Raw genomic sequence first — 21052 nt, forward strand, 5'->3', positions numbered from 1 at the left:
AGTCGGGCCCCAGCGTGGGGAGCCCCGAAGGGAAATCCCGCGAGATTTCCTCCGCCGGAGCGGGGCCCCTTTAACAGCGGCGGCGAGGCCTGGGGTCGAGAGGCGGCCTCGGCCCCGCCACGGGGACTCGTACCGGGAGAGCGAGGGGAGCGCGGGGTGTGAGCCCTGGAAGGCCCCGGGGACCAGGAACGGGAGACCCGGATGTGGGGGGAGGGGCAGACCCGGCGGTGCGGGGGGCCTCGCTTTGAGGGGCAGGCTGTCCGGGGCCCCTTAGTCCCCAAAAGCAGGGTCCGAGGTCGCGGGGCATCATGGGAAGGCGTGAGAGGCAGGAAGGGCCCGCGCGGGGATCGGGGGCTGCTCGGTGCCCGGAGCCCGGGCCGGGATTCCTCGAGGACGGGCCGGAGTCTGCCCGCGGCCTCGGACGTGCCCGCCTCCTTCACGGCCCGAGGAAGCCTCGAGGACGTCGGATCCCGACCTGGATCCGCGGCCGAAGCCCCCGCGCGTGGGGGTCTCTCGGTCCGTGGGGGTCTCTCGGTCCCGTGGGGGGGGTCTCACGGTCCCGGGGGGATCTCTCGGTCCGTGGGGGTCTCTCGGTCCCGTGGGGGGGTCTCTCGGTCCCGTGGGGGGATCTCTCGGTCTGTGGGGGTGTCTCGGTCCCCGTGGGGGGGGTCTCTCGGCACGTGGGCATCTCTGGGTCCCGGGGGGATCTCTCTGTCCGTGGGGGTCACTAGGGAAGTCCACGGTCCGTGCGTGGGACGGGAGTCCGGTCCTGTGGGGTCCGTGGGATCCCGCTTTGTGGAAGGAGAATTCGGTGAGAAATGGCCGGAGCCGCCGGGTCAGGGTCGGTCCGAGCGCACGGACCGGACCGGGCTCCGCAGGGACGGGGCCTGCGGGGAGACCCCGGAGGAGAGGAGGGGGGATGGCCGCGGGTTCTGACGGTCCGGCGCCGGTTGGAGGGAGAGTCGTGTCCGGAAGGGACGCCGTGGTTCCGGGGTGTTGTCAGAAGTTCTTCTCAGACTTTGCTGGACCAAGCAGAACAAAAGCCCTCCTTGCCCTTGGGGAGTTGGGATTGATATGGGGGGCTGCCGCATTATATGTGCATGTTGGGGAGATCTCTGGGGGTGCAGGGTTTTGTCCCTTGGGAGATGATTCGAGATCTCTGAACGTCAAAGCTAGCCTGGATCTTGGCCATTCATCTCTCCTCAGTGACCTGCTGAAGGTGTCCCTTCCAGCCTGGAGCTGAGACCAGGCTTGGACCCAGGTCTTCTGATTTTGAGTCTAGCTCTCTGATCCTAACCTGTAAATGAGTCCTTAGCTCAGGCTTCTACAGACTGACAGACGGACAAGACAGATGGAAGGTCATCTCCGAGAGGAGGGCACTAGCAGCTGGGGAGGGAGGAAGAAAACCAGGGCAGGCCTGCAGAAGGGCAGATTTGAGCACCATCTGTAAGGACACTGAGGCCCATGGGAGAAGGGAAGATCCCTCCCTCCCCGCTGGAGGGAACAGAGCTAGGGGATAGTTTTCTGTTTGTCTGAGGGTGGGGAAGGGGCAGAAAGGCCAGTGAGTGGAGCCTGTGCCTTGAAGGGGCATAACCTAAGAAGAATGCAGAGGTCTGCAGCTCACTTGGATTCTGTCTTATGGCCTCATTATCTAATGAGTGGAATTATGGGGTTGGATTAGATGACATAAGGTGCCATTTACACAGCTCATAGCGTAAGAAGGGATATTGTGGTATCTTGTTTTGCTCCCAGAAATGTTCTTGAAAAAGAGTAAAACTCCTGGGCTGCTGGGAGCTTGTGACAAGGTAAACATGGGTAACCTGCTTTGCAAGTGATGGTCAAGCACATCCTGGCTTGGGGGCGGGAGGGTGTAACAAACAGTCCAATCCCTAGAGGTCAGGCCCAGGTGAAAAGTATCCTCACTACCACACCTTCCCAGTCTGCATAAGGAATGAATGTAGGGAAATGAAGAGTGAGGAATTTAAAGTAACCCTAACAGGAAGGACAGAAATGTCACCTCACTGCTGCTTCTGTATTCCTAGTGACCCCACACTCACTGCCTCCTGAGAAGCTGAAAAAAACAAGCCTTCCACTCCCCACTGTCTCTGACTTCTTTCAGTGAGATTGGGTCTCTTCCATGGGTCTTCCAGAGGGCAGCAGCAGCTCTTGGGCTAAGTGCTGTACCTTGCCTGGGAGGTCCTGTGGTCCCCAAACCATTTCTCTCACAATTGCCTTTTTAAGTACGTTTCTTGAACAAAGAACAAATTAGTACAGAGGAGTGTCTAACTACTCCAGTACCTTTGTCCAAGAAAACCCCGAATGGGGTCAGGAAGAATGGGACCCAACTGAAAATAACTGAACCCCAACTTCCTTTCAACACTCAATCACTGAACTGCCAACTCCAAACATGAAATACCCAGGTCTCCCCCACTTTGAAAAGACCTTCCCTTAACCTCATCCTTCAGCTAGCCTCTTTCCTCCTTTTGAGGGGCAACTGCTGGTGCAGTGGATAGAGCACCAGTGCAGGAGTCAGGAGGATCTGAGTTCAAATGTCACCTCAGACACTTGCCACTCACTAGCTTTGTGAATTTGGGCAAATCACTTAACCCCAGTTGCCTCATCCTGGGTCATCTCCAGTCATCCTGATGAATATCTGGTCACTGGATTCAGATGGCTCTGGAGGAGAAGTGAGGCTGGTGACCTGCACAACCCTCCCTCACTCAAAACAAAGTCAAGTGCAGGTCCTGTCTTTATTGACCACGGACAAACACACATTCCTCCTTTTCACAAGTCACTTCTCAGACAAAGCTTCCTCTACTGGATGGTCTCTCCTTTTCCCACCCTCTGCTCCCTTCTCCAACACCTGCAAATCATTGAGGCAGCTCAAAGCAATGGTGTCCTTATTTGTGAAGACCCTAGCCCAGGGGTGGGGAACCTGTGGCCTTTGTTACTTTACAATTAAATCGTTTTCATTTTTGGAATTTTTCATACTACTTAGATTTTTACTAAAGAATGTACAATTTCCAGTATAATTAATTGAAGCTCCTTGAATGAAGCCTGCTGTGATTAGAGCCAGGTGTAGCCTCTTCATTGGCTTTTTCCTGACTTCTCTGTAGCATTCATTATTGTCACTCATCCTGACCTGTTGGATAAACAAGTCCTTGAGGATTTCTGTCCTGGTTCTCCTGCTGCCTGTGGGACTGATACCCAAGGGATCCATAAGTCCTTCCTCTGATCTGACCTGGTCTCCTTTGCTCCCTGCCCACCTTCCTCCCTTCCCATGTGGGTGACTGTCCCTCAATCCTGGGTCTGCTTTTTGTAGCTGTCAGTCTTCTGCATGATGTGACCTGGCTGGGTGGAACTGGGTTGTGCTGGACCTCACGTAGACCTGCATTCAAACTATGCCTCTGATACGTGTCAGCTGTGTCAGGTCACTCAGTACCTTAGCCTCAGTTTGCTCATCTGTGTATTTGAGACACTGCACTGGGGAGCAGAGGAGAAACAGTGTCTTGTCTTAAGTACATTGAAGTTAATGTTGAAGTATTCCTCAGCCTACAGGTCCTAAGAACCTCCTAGAAAGAAATAAAAATAATAATAGCTCACCTTCTTATCACACCCATGTGACAGGAACTGCCAAGCACTTCACCAGTGGAATCTGTACAGCAGCTTTTGAGGGGAGGTGCCATTATTCTCCCCACTTTATAACTGAGGAAAGTGAGACAAACAGGTCTAGTGACTTGCCAACTATCACACAGAGGCTGAGGTCAAATGTGAACCCTTCGTTCTTCCTGACTGCAGGATCAGGCCTCTCTGCCCTGTTCCAACTAGCTGGAATTCCTCCCAGAAGATAAAGTAGCATTAGCCCCCTGGTAATTACCCAGTGGTTAGAACCCCAAGGGAAGAAGGGCAAATAGAGACATAATTAAGGGTTCTCCCAGCTTCAGTCCATTTGGGGAGGCTGCTCAGCCACTTTCTTCATTGGGGTGGTTGGTTAATAGAGACAGGAAGTCAGGTGATTAGGGTTTGGGAAGAATGTTAACCTTGGTCTCAGAACTAGCAAAGTTTGTTTCAGTGGGGATATTTTCCCTTTCCCAGAATGTCTGGTGGGGTCAGGGGACGTAGGTCTCTAGTTAATTCTGTCAGAATATCTTGGTGGGAACTGCACAGTCATTGGAGGTCTTCTTCAAGATAGAATCAGTGGGGTCATGTTTTTAAAAAAAGGAAAACTGAGGGTCTCTCTTCGTTTTCTTAACCCTGTAAGGAAGCTCAGTTTCTTTGACATCTAAGGTAGCTTTCTGGAGTGAAGCTGTGTCCCCCAAATTCAGTTTGTTTGTTCCACATTAGCAACCTAGAAGCCATCCTTGATTCTTTCCCCTGCCTTAGTTCTCTTTCCCCATAGAGCATTAGTTACTAAATCTTCTTGATTATCCTTTCAGCTTGTCTGAGTCTGAATGTGTTATGTCGTTATCTCCAAGTTTTACAGTTTTACTGTCTATTTTTGCCTTTCATTTTTTTCTTTGGAGAACTGTCTGTCTCTCTCCCTTCCACTATTTTGCTGAACCACTTGGGAATACTGGCTACAGACAGAATTCTCTCTAATTGGGCCAAGTAATCAAAACTGCCCATGTGAGCCTTCTCCACTCAGAAGACCTGAGTATGACCTTCACTGCGTTGACTTAACTAACTCTGTAGGCACTGGAGAGGGGGCAGGTGAAGGGGAAGGAAAATCTCCTCTGAAGGTGACAGATCTCTATATGCCTAAAGTTTAGTCCTTCCCACATCGCTTCCTCTCAGTAAATTCTAGCGCCTCCCATAATATCTATGTGTAATTAAAATGCATCTGTTAACTATTTAAGAGCCCTACAAAGCTGGGCCCCAGACCCCTGTCCAACTTGGTTACACACAGCTCTTCCTCTCATAGCACTGAGCAGCCAAACTGGCCTTTTGGCTTCTCCTCCTTGGTGATGCGCCATCCCAGTCATTGTCTTTATCCTGGTGGTTCCCAGGGTTAGAGTGCATCCCTCTCTTAAAATCCCTGAGTTTCCTGGAAAGGCTCTAAAAAAACTTTCAATTCTCAAATGAGCAGTCAAGTTTTACACCAAGACAAGTAGGTTTATAAATATTTGTGTAAATGTGTTAATATATAAATCTGTAGGTAGCTAAGTATACTCCTTCATTTGGCTTTATTTTTATCCCCAAACTTTCCCTTTCCTCTCCAGTTGAGGAAATGAGACCTTAGGTGCTATTCCTCCTCTGCTGCAGGCCTCACTGCCCAGCCCACAGAGCCCCTTCCTGCCCTCCACTCCCCATTGCCAGATAAGGTACCTGAGGGTGGGGACTGCCTTTACTTTTGTAAGAAACAAAAAGAAAACATAAAAGTCCCAGAAGGATCATTAAGGATTCTGTCCTGGGGTATTGTGCTCCTCTCACCCCCAACTGCACTCCCAGGTCTGTCCCTCTCTGGTCCCCTTCCTAATTTCCTGCCATCCTTGTGTCCTAGGACTAACATGTCCTGGTTCCCACTCCTCCCCCTTTACTATTAGAATTCAGAGTTTCAGGAAGGGAAGCGAAAGAGTTGGGCCTCCCAGGTCATGGAATCAAATTACCAAATCAGGTAACAGCCAGACCCCTGGACTTAGAGGGAGGTGAGAACGGTTATATCAGTACATAAAGTTTATAAAGTGAGTGATAGCAAGAGTTGGGAGCCAGGGATCCTGATGTCCTGGCCTCAGCTTGCAATTAAGATCTCCCTATATTCCCATGAGAGAAGATCTCTGGGTAGGTGAAAGCAAGACAGAGGTTAAGCCCCCTCAGTGTTAAAATGGGAGATGGAAGGTCAGGAATGGAGATGGGCCAAGATGGCAAATGTCTCCAGTTTGGAGGAGAGCTCAGTGGGAGTGGACAGGTCTGGGCCCAGGCTGCAGAAAAGAAAAGGGGTGTGAGAGGGGAAGGAATCAGGGGAAGGGATTGGCTGGGAGAAGCAGGAGGAATTTAGGCTGGGTATATCCTTGTAAGGAAGAGGAGTGTATTGGGAGAACATCTAGAAGACCAGAAGATCCTGCTCCGGACATCTGGAGTCCCAGAGAAAGGGAAGGTAGGGAGGGAGGGAGGAAAGTGGTAGAGAATGGGGGAGGGGAGCTCTGATTTGACCAGCCAGGTCGGTGGGGGGCCTGGTGGAATTCTTTCCCTGGGGTGATGTTTGGAACCCTGGGAGGAGGGGAGGGGAGAAGAGGGAATCAATTTAGAAGATGGACAGCAGGGCTGGGCAGGACTCTTAGGATTAGACCACAGCAGGTTGGCTGGGAACAGAAGCAGAAGGTGGTGAGATCTCTGCCTTCTTTGGAGCCTTCTTGCTTTGTAGCTAAAGTCTCTATGCATTCTTCATTCTAAACAGAGAACCCTTCATGTTCCCTGGAGCTGAGGACTCTCTGACCTCTTCCCTTGGAAGGGAGATGTTTCTGCCCCATTCCCTTGGTGGTGAATTCTCTTTGCCTTTTACTTGGGAAAAAAAACTCACTGCTGCCCTCCTCCTGAGGTGGAGTCTCTCCCCTAAGGGCAGGGCCTTTGTAACCATTCTGAGAGCTCCCCTTCCTTCATTCTTGGCAAGTCTGCATCCACCCTGGGAGGAGAAGGCAAAACCAATGGCTCTCCCACCCTGAGGTTCTTCTCCCTCCCCAGGTCACCTTGCAGAGGACCACAGCCTATTCCTAGAAGAGAGGCCAGGGAGAATGATTCCTTTCTCTCAGAAACCTTCATCCCAGGTGAGTGCAGTGAATCCACAGGCTGACCAGCTTTAGCAAATCTGTAATCCAAGAGAGCCAAGGAAGCTTTATCCTGTTAGAGGTGGCTTGTCCTTTGCACTGCTGATGGCAGAGAAGAAGTTCTCCTGGTTCTGCTCATGTCGTCCTGCCTCATTCCACACGAGTCTTCACAGGTCTCTCTGAATCCTTCCCGATTATTTCTTAGGTCGAGTCCATTAGCATTTAGAAAGTGGCTCCTCTGTGCCAAGCACTGTGGTGAAGTTGTGTTTGTGCAAAGAAAGTTTAAAAAATTAACAGTCCCTGCTCTCCATGAGCTCAGTCTAATTGGAGCAGCATCTATGTGCAAAGAAGCTTTGTAGGGGATGGATGGGACGCACTGTGAGAGGGAAGGGACCAGATATAGCTTGTTTTCAGGAGGGGAGATGTTAGTTGGGATGTGAAGGATGGCAGGAGGCCCAGGTGAGGTGAGAGGACATTCCAAGTATGAGAGAGCCATTGGGAAGCCAAAGGGTCAGGGAATGGAGGGTCTTGTTCAAGGACCAGCCAGGAGGCCAGTGTCTCTGGGTCAGAAAGAAGAGGACCAAGGTGTAAGAAGGCTGGAAAGGGTTGAGGGGCTGGTTACATTGTGTGTGTTATGTGCCAGGAGCCATGTCAATATTATATCATTTGATCTTTTTGTAAGAATTGTCACCGTGCTTGCTAAGGACAGGCAGAATATGGGAGTGCAACTTACACACAGGCAGTATACTGTGGTTCATGTATCCACTCAAGAGTGTGACACACTCCCTGATGGACATGGGTGTCTCCTAGTTTAACCGAGGACATAGAGACCAGCTCTCCTTCTGAGATACATGACCCATCCTTTGGGTAGGATCCCTGAGACCTTGTAGGCAAGCTTACCAAGATGTTTTGGGTTAGATCCGATTAGGAGACAGAGAGAAGGAAAGGAACAATTTTAGAAGAAGAAACAAAGTGTGGATTTAGAGTTAGGTTTAGGAAGGTCTGTCACAAGGGTCTTTAGCATAGCTACTTATACCAGTCCAAAGAAAATGATAGCTGCTTGATTAGTCAGGTAATCAACATTTGCTAAGCCCTTTGTGTCTTCTTAGACAGAATAACAGGACAGAAAGTGGGTCCTGAGTTTTCTCAAAGAGATTGGAGGAAGGGAGGTACCTTCAGGGCCATTGACCTACCTCAGGACATCCAGTGTAGCATTCAATGCAGTGAGTTATGTTTTTCCAAAATTCATTTTTAAAAACCATTACCCACTTTCTATATGAAAGCCTCATTCGTCAGATTTGGGGGACATTAATGCAAAAGGTGTGAGTGTGCTTTCTGGAGTTAATGAAGGAAAGGGATTGAGGGCGTGGGGTGAGTAGAGAGCAGCAGTCACAGGATACAGGTTAGGCTGATTGAATTGAACTCTCTCCTATCAGGAGACAGGGCCTCTGGGGGAGGGCTCTAGGGGGCTGAGTGAGGCAGGAATCATGGTATGAGGGTGGCATCAAAGACCACTTCTTGATCTCTGAAGCCTAGTCAGATGACAGGTAGGCCATCTGACTTCCTAGCTCAGACCTTCCTAGAACTGCAAGCCCAGCACACGATTTTTAGAAGACGTCTTCATGTCAAGGAAGAGGGTTGCTTCTGCCATCCAGGGAGTCTGCCAGGAGGAGGAGTCCAAGGCAGAATTTGCCTATAAATGTGGGCCATATGGAAAGCAGAAGAAGACCTTTGTGATGGGGTCCCCCACTCTCTTTCTGCCTCAGTCCTGAATCCCCAGAATCATCTTCCATTCACACTCATGGCTAGAAATTCAGGTCTCTGCCTTCTCTGCTCCCATTCCTGGTCTCCATCAGCTGACCCCTCTTCTTACTTGACCCTGTCCTAGAGTATCTACTTGGTCTCCCAGGCTCCCATTGTGCCTGGGCCAAAATGTAATACACTGGTTCCTCCTGAGAGCTCCTGTTCCCTCATCTGTCCATCAACTCTCATTCTCCCTCCTTCATGAACGAGAAGGGACTGACTCCCTTCTGCTTCTGAGGAGAAAGATTGCCACATTAAAACTCTGGCAGTAGACTAATCCAGGGAAGTTCGTGCTATACTTTGAAGAAGTCCTGGGTGCAAATAGAACTGAGTGTGTCCTAAACTAAACTAAGATGTGGTCTCCTCTGATGTCCCATGGATACTTGTGATGTTTTACCCTCTGTCAGTGGGTCATACCTTCACAAAACATACTCTTAACATCTGGTATAAAGGCCATATGTTCAGAAATTATAAAGAAAAAAGTGAAAAACTTCATTACATTAAAATGACAATTTCCTTGGATCTGAATGCAGTCCATCTAGTGCAGGGGTAGGGAACATTCAGGATCCATAAGTGCAGCTTTTCAACTAGATCCCATCTTACAGAATAAATTTGTCAGATTTGGATATTAAAGCATCAATGCTAAATTTTCAGAGGGCCCTTTCAGGAAAGGAAGGATGAAAGCTAAGTAAGGTAAAGGGATAAGGAGTGAGTAGAAGGCAGCAAGGTGGTCCTGTGCATAGAACCCTGGGCTTGGAGTCAGGAAGGAATCAGGAAGACTCATGTCATGAGTTCTAATCTGAAATCAAACACTTACAAGCTGTGCGATGTGATTTAGGTCACTTATCTATGTTTGCCTCAGTTCATTATTTTTAGCATGAGCAGGAAATGACAAACCTCTCCTGGATGTTTGCTCAGAAAATCTCAACAGGGATCTAGCAAATTCAGACACAACTGAAACAAGTGAATAATGATATGCCATGTGTTAAGGCCTGGGGATTCAAACAGAAAAGAAGAAAGATTGTCCTCTCCTATAGAGATTCCACTTGGAATGGAAAGACAATATACCAAAGGAAGAGATATAGGGCAAAAGACACTGGGACAGGTTGGCACAGTCAATGGCAAGTTCCAAAGTAGTGCACCACGGTGCACATGTGGACATATTTGGGCTGACCCTCTTCTTATGCAGGTGATTGGAGGACATGAGCTCATCGCATGGTGGGGAGGAGAGAATGTGAGAGGATGGAGAAGGAAAGAGATGTGCATGAGCTTCTGATGAGAATAAGCTAGGGATTGCAGGCATGGATTATCAATGAAGAAAAGAGTGGCCTTCCTCTAGTGATTGTTCACATTATGAATGAATAGAATGCAGGGAAGAGTCAGGAGTCAGAACATCTAGTGAGAAGAATTGTAAATTCTTGGGAATCTACAAAAATCAGGGAGAGAATCAAAGATTCTTGAATTACTCAGAAATTCCATAACAGATATAAAGGAAGCCATATGTGACATATATGAATGCAGGATAAAAGAGATGTTTTAAATGAAATCAGAATGATAAAAAGGTGAAGGGATTTTTATCTCGAAGAAAGAGAATTTCTCCACAGTAATACAACTTCTTAACCAGTGAATCATACCATTCTGCTAGAAATGGGAAGTATCAAATGGAAAATGCCTTGGCTAAACACATGTTTTGTATGTACCAGATTATGACAATAGATGGGCCCTCCCAAGCATCAAAGGAATTAAAGAAGCAGTCACTTTGTTGTACAATCTCCATCAGTCTGCTTCATGAATTATTCTTTTGACTCCCTAAACAACCCAAGCTCAGTGGTCCAGAGTTGTAGCAGCATGATGAAATAATTTATTTTTCATAAATTTGCAATGTCTTTCTTATACATTGGCTTAATCTCTAACCCCACTTGATAAAATTTTGCATTTTTAATGAAGGAAGGAACCCCCTGTTCCCCATATAGCTATTCTTATTTCTATACAATTAAATATTAAAATGAATGAATGTCTTTATTCCATGAACAGTTGAAAGCAATCATAAAGCAAAGAGAGAAGATGTTTAAGTATGACTCATCATACCCAGGGTCATCTCAACCCTTCAATATAGGACTAGAGAATTCTTCTTCATTTGGCTGGAGCCAGCCTCATACCACTCAGGTCAGGCCATATTGTGAGTAATCTGTCTTTAGAAATCTTTTCCTACTTTTCTCTGCTTCGTACTTTTACCAAATTGGCTTAATAATTTCTTTGTTCACTCCTGAGACATCACTATCAGGTTTTTGTTTTTTTTCCTCCCAGAATACACAGTACTAACCAACTTTTCACAAAATCTTCCTAGAATATTCTGAATATGTCACTTAGAACAGAGGTGGAATTACACATGATCCCACTATCTCCCATACAGATTCTTGTGCATCACTAATAGAGCACCAGTGCAGGAGTCAGGAGGACCTGAGTTCAAATCTCACCTCAGATACTTGATACTTACTAGCTGTGTGACCTTGGATAAGTCACTTAACCCCAATTACCTCATCCTGGGTCATCTCCAGTCATCATGATGAATATCTCATCATTGGATTCAGATGGCTCTGGGGGAGAAGTGAGGCTGGTGACCTGCACAGCCCTCCCTCAATCAAAACAAAGTCAAGTGCAAGTCATGTCATCATTTCTCTGATGGCATGGTCTTCTTTGGCAACAGAGGACAAACACACATATCTTGTTCCTAATTCCATCAGGAGAAGCATTGCCTAGTAAAACATTTTAATTGTTTTACTTGAAGGATAATTCCATCTTGATTCTCATTTCAAATGTAAAATGCTTTTCTCCATGTTCCACTGTGCTCTTAATAACTGATATAAATGGTTGTCTCTGATGCTTGTAAAAGTTATATGAGTGTTAGGGAAATCCTTTCTCTGGGCTTCAGTGTCCTGTTCCAAGTGGATGAGAGTTGGACTAGAGGAATTTTGGAGTCTCTTTGAGCTCTAAATTATGTGACTTTTGATGGTTTAGGAGCTGGTGACATTGAAGGATGTGGTTGTGGACTTCACTAAGGAGGAGTGGGGCCTCTTGGACCATTCTCAGAAAGAGTTGTACAAGGAGGTCATGCTGGAGAATGTCAAGAACTTGCTGTCTCTGGGTAAGGACCATTTCCTTTCTTTTCTTGATGTTATTTGTCAGGCCTAAGTTTTCACCAGTGGCAGAAAATGGATCTATATTCTGATGCATCTCAGCTTCAGAAGCTTCACTGAATGCACACTCTTTTGTTTGTACCACATCTTCAATGGTCTGGGCTTGTCACCTTTTCAAGCTAAATAATTTACCACCTGTCAGGTATCTGACCTAACTGTCAGATTCCTACTCTGTGAAGATTTCTAATAACTTCACTGAAAATGTCATGCCAAAAAGAGTGGGAGGGGATTCTGGCAAGGTGGCAGAGTAGGACAAGAAATCCTTGGCTCTCCAACAATCTCCTCAAAGAAAGTAAACATTGACCCAAACTCTAGACAGTGTAAAATAACAGGGAGTCCATATGCCAAAGCAGAAACAGAAACTAAACTGTTCTCCCATGGAGAATCACTCTAATCTGTTGATATGAAGTCTGATACCCATCTTGAGTTGAGGCTGTTGCTTTTGTTCAATATGAATGGTTAGCTTGGAGTAAGTAAGTCTTGGAGTCCAGCCCTCTGTGGTGTACAGCTCCTTTGTCACTCTCACAGCCTGTCTGTCTCCTCCTTATGCTGATACAGTCTGTTAAATGCTAGTGTTTAGTATCAGAGTACACAAAATTTTGTTGCATTTCAGTTGGTAATGCCAAGGTCATGAGCCCCATAATCCAGTAACCATTGCTATTGCATATGCTTATGTGTGTATATCTTTTGGTGTGTAGATATTTGATTGCTTGTTTTCTTCAGATTTAGAGAGCAGGTTTGAAGAAAATGAGGTGACTAGAAATCTTGGAATTTTTCTGGAAAAACATATTCTGCACAGATTGATGAGGGATGGTCTCTGGGACTGCAAGTTGAGAGACATCCATGACACTAATATGAAGTTAAATAAAAGTCCTAATAGTGACTGTGACTTTAATGAAATTGGAAAGAGATTCAGACAGTCTTGTATCCTAAATCACTGTGAGAATATGACTTCACGGAATGACTGTGTTCAGAGTGGCACTAGCAGGAACAAACTTGGTGCCCATCAAAGAGTCCACAGTGGAGAGAAAATTTTTGAATGTAATCAATGTGGAAAGGCTTTCAGAAGAAACTCCTGTCTTGTAGCTCATCAGAGAATCCATACTGGAGAGAAACCTTTTGAATGTCATCATTGTGGAAAGGCTTTCAGAGACAGGGTCAGTCTTGCTGCACATCAGAGAATCCACACTGGAGAGAAACCTTTTGAATGTAATCATTGTGGAAAGGCTTTCAGAAGAAGCTCCCGTCTTGTTGCTCATGAGAGAATGCATACTGGAGAGAATCCTTTTGAATGTCATCATTGTGGTAAGGCTTTCAGATACAAGGGCAGTCTTGCTGCACATCAGAGAATCCACACTGGAGAGAAACCTTTTCAATGTCATCATTGTGGAAAGGCTTTCAGATACAGGGACAGTCTTGCTAAACATCAGAGAATCCACACTGGAGAGAAACCTTTTGAATGTCATCAGTGTGGAAAGGCTTTCAGATACAGGGTCTGCCTTGCTGCACATCAGAGAATTCACACTGGAGAAAAACCTTATGAATGTAATCAATGTGGAAAGCCTTTCAGAAGAAGCTCCAGTCTTGTTGCTCATCAGAGAATCCATACTGGAGAGAAACCTTTTGAATGTCATCAGTGTGGAAAGGCTTTCAGATACAGGAACAGTGTTGCTAAACATCGGAGAATCCATACTCGAGAGAAACTGTATAAATGTAATAAATGTGGAAACACTTTCAAAGGCAGGAGCAGTCTTATTAAACATCAGAGAATCCATGCCGCAGAGAAACTCTTTGAATGTCATCGTTGTGGAAAGGCTTTCAGAGACAGGGTCAGTCTTGCTGCACATCAGATAATTCACACTGGAGAGAAACCTTTTGAGTGCAATCATTGTGGAAAAGCTTTCACTACGAGGACTCAACTTGGGGCCCATCAGAGAATCCACACTGGAGAGAAACCTTTTCAATGTAATCACTGTGGAAAGACTTTCACACATAGGGGCACTCTTGCTGCACATCACAGAATCCATACTGGAGAGAAGCCTTATGAATGTAGTAAATGTGGAAAGACTTTCAAAGACAAGAGCACTCTTACTGCACATCAGAGAGTCCATAGTGGAGAGAAGCCTTATGAATGTAGTCAATGTGGAAAGACTTTCAAAGACAGGAGCAGTCTTCCTGCACATCAGAGAATCCATACTGGAGAGAAACCTTTTGAATGTCCTCACTGTGGAAAGGCTTTCAGATATAGGGGAGGTCTTACTAAACATCAGAGAATCCACACTAGAGAGAAACCTTATCGATGTAATCATTGTGGAAAGGCTTACAAAGACGGGGGACATTTTGAAGCACATCAGAGAGTCCACACTGAAGAAAAACGTTCTGAATGTAATGAGTGTGCAAAGGCTTTCCTAAGAAGGCCGGATCTTTTTATGCCTGGCAGAATCCACAGTGAATAGACTGACTTTCAGAAAGTGCTTCCATGTTGCTGGACATCAGATAATCCACACTGCATAGAAGCCTTTTGAATATCATTGGGGGAAAATAATTTTACAGAGAAATTCATTCTTGCTACACAGTCAAGAAGTCTATGGGATATAATCAGTGTGGAAAGACTTTTAAATACTCCTCCCATCTTGGTACTCACCATATAGTGTAATGCAATACAATCAATGTGGAAAATCTTTCCCACAGAACTGCCATCCTGCTTTACATTAGAAAATTCACACTGGGGAGAAATCTCAGAATGTAGTTGTTCTGGAAAGTGTTTCACACAGTGATCCATAATTGTTATATATGAAACAAAAGATACTGCAAAGAGAAGTCTTATGAATGTATTAAATGTGGACTGATTTCCCACTGCTCTCAGATTTAGCTAAACATCATAGATAGAATCCCCACTAGAAGTGAACCTCATGACTGTCATGATTGTATCAAAACTTTTAGTTACCACTGTTAACATATGTAAGAAGAGCTTCCACACTTGGAACAAACCTTATGACTAATCAAGGTGGTGATGCCTTTAGACAACAATCATGTCCTTTTTCCCTTATCAGAATTCTCATGAGATGGAATTCTGATCATTGTCATGAAGAAGGAAAGCCATTCAAATGAAGTTCAAAGGTTCTTGAGGATTAGGGAAAACATTCTGAGGAGCAATTACCTGGGGTCTCATTGTGGGAAAGCTTTCAGCAAGAGATCAGTTCTTACTTTCTATCAGAGGATTCTTTCTGCAGAGAAACCTCACCAATGTGCTTAAGACTCATGCTTTTCTCTGGAGGATGGTGATCAGTGGACAACTTTGTTCCTACTGAAATGAAGGTGAAAATGACTTCCCCTAGAGTTTCTACTTTACTATACTTTGGAGAAATCATACTGGAGACAAAGCTTTGGATCTATTTACAAGGGAAGTCCTCTTGCTGCAGCACAGACTGCATTAGACCTGCCCCCAGAAGAGGCCTCATTAAACATCCCCAAATTCCATTCTGTACCTAAAAGCCTATGCATGTAATGTTTTTTCTCTGAAATCCTACTATTTCCCATCTTTCCTCAGTGTTTCATGACATTCATATACTTCACTTCTTCAGTCATTCCCACAATGTTTCCTGTTCTTTGTAGGCAGACAAATTCTTTAAGTGTCTTGGTACCTGTTGGACATCAGTTTCTATAGTGCTTTCTTTAAGGGGTTAGGTGAATTCCAATTCAGCCTGTGGTACCTCCTAGTTGTATATCACTTAGTAAGTCACGTCACCTAATCCTGCCTGAGTTTCCCCATCTGTAGAATGGGGATGATAAGGACATCTATGTCCCAGAGTTGAGGTGAAGATTTAATTAATCAATATTTGTTAAATATTTTGCAAACATTAAATCAGCATGGAAACACTACTTTTATGGCTGTCATTCCTTGGATCCTCAGTCTCATCCTGTATGGCTCAGGCAAGAAAGAGAGAGGGAAACAGAAAGAGATAGACACAGAGAGACAGTGAATTCCTGCTTTTAGCCAAGGGAAATTTTCTTATATTACTTAATACCACAGAAGAATCCTGTTTTCTTCACCTACTTGCATTGGATGTTATAAAACACACTCTTTTATTGGAGACCTTTTCATATTTTTATTAGTTTATTTGCTTTCAGTTTTCTACAATCACTTCTATTAGTCTTAGATTTTCTCCCCCTCCTTCTCCAAGATGGCATGGAATCTTATATGAGTTCTACACATATGTTCTTAGTATGCATAGTATGCATTTTGACATTAGTCATGTTGCATAGAAGAATTAAAATGAATGAGAGAAACCAAAACAAAATACAAAAGAAAATATTCTGCTTCCTTCTGTGATTCAATTCCATAGTTCTTTCTCTAGATGAGGATGACATTTTGCTTCAAGAGTCCAGTGGGTATGTTTTAGGTCCTTGCTTTGCTGTGAAGGGCTAAGTCTACCAGAAAAATCCCTCACACACTGTGGTTGTTACTGTTTACAGTGTTCTCCTTGTTCTGCTCTTTTCACTCAGCCTCAGTTCATATAAGTCCTTCCAGGCCTCTCTGAATCTTTCTTTTCATCAGTTCTTATAGCACAATAGCATTTCATTACATTCATGTACCACAACTTGTCCAGCCATTGGCAAATTGATGGGCATCCCCTCAATTTGAGTTCTTGGGCACCACAAAGAGTGCTGCTATAAATATTTTTGTTCATGTGGGGAACTTTTCCCATTTTTATGATCTCTTTAGCCTGCACTCCTAGAAGGGATATTGCTGGGTCAAAAGGTATGCATATTTTTGTAGCCCTTTGGGCATTGTTCCAAAATTGGGCATAGTTCCAATAGTCCACAGCTCCATCAGGAATGAATTAGTGTTCCAACTCTCCCACATCTTCTCCAACATTTATCATCTTCCTGTTTTGTCATGTTAGCCAATCTAACAGGTGTGGTGTGATACCTCAGATGATTTGCATCTCTCTAATGAACAGTGATTTAGAGCATTTTTTCATATGATTTTACATAGCTTTTATTTCTTCCTCTGAAAACTGCTTGTTAGTATCCTTTGCCTACATCCTTTGACTTGTGTTGTTGTAAATTTCACTCAGTTCAGTATGTATTTTAGAAGCAGAGCCTTTATCACAAACATTAGTTGCAGAAATTCTTTCCCATTTTTCTTGCTTCCCTCCTAATCTTGGTTGCATTGGCTTTAGGATACCTTTTCTAGCCACTTCCTCACACCAGGAGATGAGCAGTGCCATCGTTAATAGAATAGAATGTTCAGACACCCAGCAGGCTGCTCAAATCCCACTGCTGCCTCCAGGGACACAATAGCCCTAGGACCTGGGCCCCTTGTATGCAGGATTGTGACTGCAGCTCCCATTGCATCCACACTGCTGCTTCATGGCTTCCTTGTCCCCACAGGACTTTGAGATTGGTAAAATGACATGGATGATGTCTTCTGATTTATGGGTAAATTGGATTTAAGTGAGGCAGAGTTGCACAAAGTCATTTGCCTCACCCTCTCCTCCAAAGTCATCACAGTCCAGTGGTAAGACAGAATCAAGACTGGTTTTGGCTCAAAATGCAGTGAATGGTCTAGGTATTTTCAATGGTCAACCCAGCTCTAAGTGATTCACAGCACCTGCTTCAGCTGCCTTCATAGCCATTTGAGCAAATTTTTGTCATCCATTCTTTCCACCAGGAGAAGTCTTCACATGTTTGGACTGGACGTCTCCCTAATTCAGCAATGGGTTTGAGACCCCTTGGTTACCCTCAGCCTGGTTCAGACCATCTGCCTAAATAATTTACCAGGGTGTGGCTGCTGCACATGTTACTGCTTCTTAGAGGAAGAGGTGGACACCAAAGGTGGAAAGCCACTGAGAAGGGGTTGGGAGCCTTCACATCAGAGGTACATGTCTTCCCAGAAGACACTCTACACCAATGAATAAATTAAGAGGTGATTTTAGGGAAAAACCAGTAAAAGAGATAAACCTTTGGTTAATTTGTTAGATTACAAAAAAAGAAGGAAGAAAATCAAATCACCAGTATTAAAAATGAAAAGAGTGAATATGCCACCAATGAGAAAGAAATTAAAGGCATTATTAGTAGCTATTTTACCCAATTGTGTAGAAATCTAGAGAAAGGTATGCATATTTGCAAAGATATAAATTGCCCAGATGAACAGAGGAAGAAATAAAATAATTAACCCCATTTTACAAAAAGAAATCAAGGAAGTCAACAATACACTCCATTTTAGAAATGTTTCCAAAATAATTTAATGAACGTTTAATTACAGTGCTATGCAGCCTATTTGGAAATATATGCACAGAAGGAGTCTTACCACATTCCTTTTGTGACACAAACAAGGTGCTGATACCTAAGCTGGGAGGAGCCAAAACAGGAAGAAAATTATAGATCATTTTCCCTAATGAATATTGATGGAAAATTAAAAAAAAAAATATTTACAGGTTACAGCAACTTATCACCAGGATGTATATTATCATCAGTTGGGATTTATACTAGAAATCCAGGGTTAGTCAGTAGTAGGAAAACTGAGCATAATTGACTATATCAATAAGAAAACAAACAAATCGTATCATTAACACAATAGATTCAGCAAAGACGTGACAAAATTAGGCACCCATTCCTATTAAAAACACTAGAGAGCAGAGGAATGAATGAAGTTTTTCATAAAATGAAAGAAGTGTGTCTAAAACTATCAGCCAGCATTATATGTAAGGGGGATAAGTTAGAAGCATTCCCAGTAAATCAAGGGTAAAAAAAGGATGCCCACTATCACCACTATTGTCCAGTATGGTACTAGAAATGTTAGCTTTAGCAATAAGAGAAGAAAAGGAATTAAAGGAATTAGAATAAGCATTGAGATTGGCAAGCTATCACTTTCTGAAGATGATAGGATATAGTTAGAGAATCAACTGAAAACTGACTTGAAACAATTAACAAGCAAAGTTGCAGGATGTTAAACCCGCGTAAATCATCAGCATTTCTATATGTTACTAATAAAGCTCAGCAGCAAGAGATAGAGAAATTCCATTTGAAATAACTGTGGACAATATAATGTTTGGGAGTCAGCAAACCTGAGGAGGGCCAGCCTTGAAAGATCGAGCCATCATACAGAAGAAGACAGTAGAGAGGAGACCTCTGAGCAGGGAGAACCTCTTTGGGCTCACCAAGGAGACTTCTGACGGCAGAGACTTGGTGAAGGAGCTTCCAGACTTTGAAAGGGAATAGAACTGTAGGGCAGAAGCATGCCCATGAGGATAAGCCTCTTTTGACAGCTATTAAAGTCAACTGAGGTGTTAACACAGAGCCTGTGGAGTTTGTAGGTGAATTGAGATGATAGTACTGATGGTGTTTGTCATTATTATTGTCCTGTTCAGCCTTGTTTCCCCAGAGACAGATGCTGCCTAAGGCATGATGGTTTACCTGTACTCTAGCTAACTAGGCTTCATAGACCAAGAACTGGTCTTTGAGGCCACCTTCATGCCATGATTCCTGCTTCACTCAGCCATCTAGAGCCCCCCTCCTCCTTCCCCTTCAGAGACCCTGTCTCTTATTTGGAGAGAGTTCAACTCTATCCTGCACAACTTGTATCCTGTGACTGCTGCTCTCTTATCACCCACTCACCCCTGAAATCCCTTTCCTCCTTTACCTCTGGGAAGGACACACACCTTTGGCACTCCTATTTCCCAAATCAGACCACTGAGGCTTTCACATGAAAAGCGGCCAATGGTTTTTAGAAGAGAATTTTTCAGAAACCTAAACTGACTCCATTGGATGCTGTACTGGATGTTCTGAGGTCCATGTCCTCATTTTCCCCTGCAGTATCTCCCTTGCCCCAGTCTCTTGGAGAAAACTGAGGAGCCACTTCCTGTCCTGTTACTCTGTCTAAGAAGGCACAAAGGGCTTAGCAGGGTATAATTTTATGTTTGTTCATTTAAGGATGAGATGAAAGAATTACTAGAAGTTTAGGAACTGTCCCTGAGAGAAGTACAGAGACTGAGGACTCGAGGATAGAAAGACCTCACAACAATGTGTGGTTCATTGTTTCCACAGTATTAAAACTCCTCCCAGCTTTGGGTGATCTCAGCTAATCAGAGTTGTGATGTAGCAGAAACAGGTTTCTGATAAGTAAAAGGTCAGAAACTTGTTCCCAAATTACATGAGCTGTTTCAGGGGAAGCCTATCAGAGAGAACATTAAGTGAGGTGTTCAGACTTCTTCTAGCCAGTGGATGCTGGGGCAGGTGATTTGAATTTAGAACAGTGTAAAAGGATTTGCATTGGTCTACATAATTGTACTAGCGATCCCTGCCAAGCTGGTGAATGTGTAAGTTAATAAAAATCTTTCCTTATTTCACACCTATTTTCCTTTGTTTTAAGTGAGCAAGTTTCTCACAAATGTAATTAGCTTGGGAAAATTGGAACAGGGGAAAGAGTTCATGTTTGGATTAGGATTCATTCAGGTCTCCAAAATGTGTTTCAAGGATTCTCTGAATTGAGGCTGGGGTGCTGTCCAAGGTAGGAGAGTAGTAGGAAACCAGGAAACCGAACGGGGATAGAGATGATTTCACAGGCTGAAGTAAAGTTTTCAAGTGGCCAGCTCTCAAAGGACCATGAGCTAGAGCCAGGAGGGGCCTGAGAGATCCAAGTCCTCATTTTACATGGAGGAAGAAGACTCAGAATGATCAATGACTGGCCCAGTGTCACAGGGACATGAAGGAACAGCCAGGATTCCAGTCTGAGCCATAGGTTTACAAATAGTAGGGAATTCCAAGATCATGTTCTGACATGCTTCCAACTCTAAACATTGCTGAGTTATTGTTTGTTGTTTTTCTGAGCTGATCTCCAAATCACAGAAATGCAGGTATATATGAAACCTGGAAGGGGCTTAGTTTGAGGTCACTAAGTCCAGCCCCCTCATTTTACAGAGGAGAACGCTGAGGCTCAATGAGTTGTTACCAGACAAGGCTAAGTGGAGAGAGCCTGGAGTCAGAGAAGAGAGAATGCTCCCTCTGATATTTCCTGGCTAAGACTCTAGGAAAATCACTACACCTATCAACCTGGGCTTACTCATCTGTTACATGGGTGAGTAGCAGCCCCTACCTGCCAGTACTGTTGTGAGAATATCATGAGATCACACCTGGAAAGCACTGTATGAGTGCTAGAGTGTAGTCATGGGACCTGGGGCTGTTGCATTCAAACCCAAGTCCTGATTCCAAACACAGACCTTTTCTCTGTCTCTACCAGTCAATCTTCCATCATGGGGAAGGGGTCAAGGTTGATGAAGAATTCTT

At 44.6% G+C, this 21052-nt stretch overlaps 1 protein-coding gene across 20 annotated transcripts in view; it reads left to right on the plus strand.

Moving 5' to 3' along the window:
- LOC140508293 (uncharacterized) overlaps positions 1-21052 on the plus strand; it is a 51365-nt gene that overhangs the window by 16616 nt on the left and 13697 nt on the right. For 11 of the 20 annotated variants that reach the window (XR_011968361.1, XR_011968364.1, XR_011968362.1 and 8 more), the window contains exons 1-6: positions 682-6094; positions 6679-6761; positions 10599-10730; positions 11583-11709; positions 12485-17645; positions 20687-20843. Coding sequence is in view for 1 of the 20 variants with exons in the window: in XM_072616103.1 (XP_072472204.1) it covers positions 5866-6094; positions 6679-6761; positions 10599-10730; positions 11583-11709; positions 12485-14217 (2304 nt within the window). In the remaining 19 variants the exon portion in view is untranslated. Of the gene's footprint in view, positions 1-681; positions 6095-6674; positions 6762-10598; positions 10744-11582; positions 11710-12484; positions 20116-20686; positions 20844-21052 lie in introns of those variants that run through there. The other 9 variants (XR_011968365.1, XR_011968375.1, XR_011968363.1 and 6 more) reach the window with 9 other exon arrangements.

This window comes from Notamacropus eugenii, chromosome 5 (genome assembly GCF_028372415.1).
Source record: "Notamacropus eugenii isolate mMacEug1 chromosome 5, mMacEug1.pri_v2, whole genome shotgun sequence".
NCBI classification, from domain to species: Eukaryota; Metazoa; Chordata; class Mammalia; order Diprotodontia; family Macropodidae; genus Notamacropus; species Notamacropus eugenii.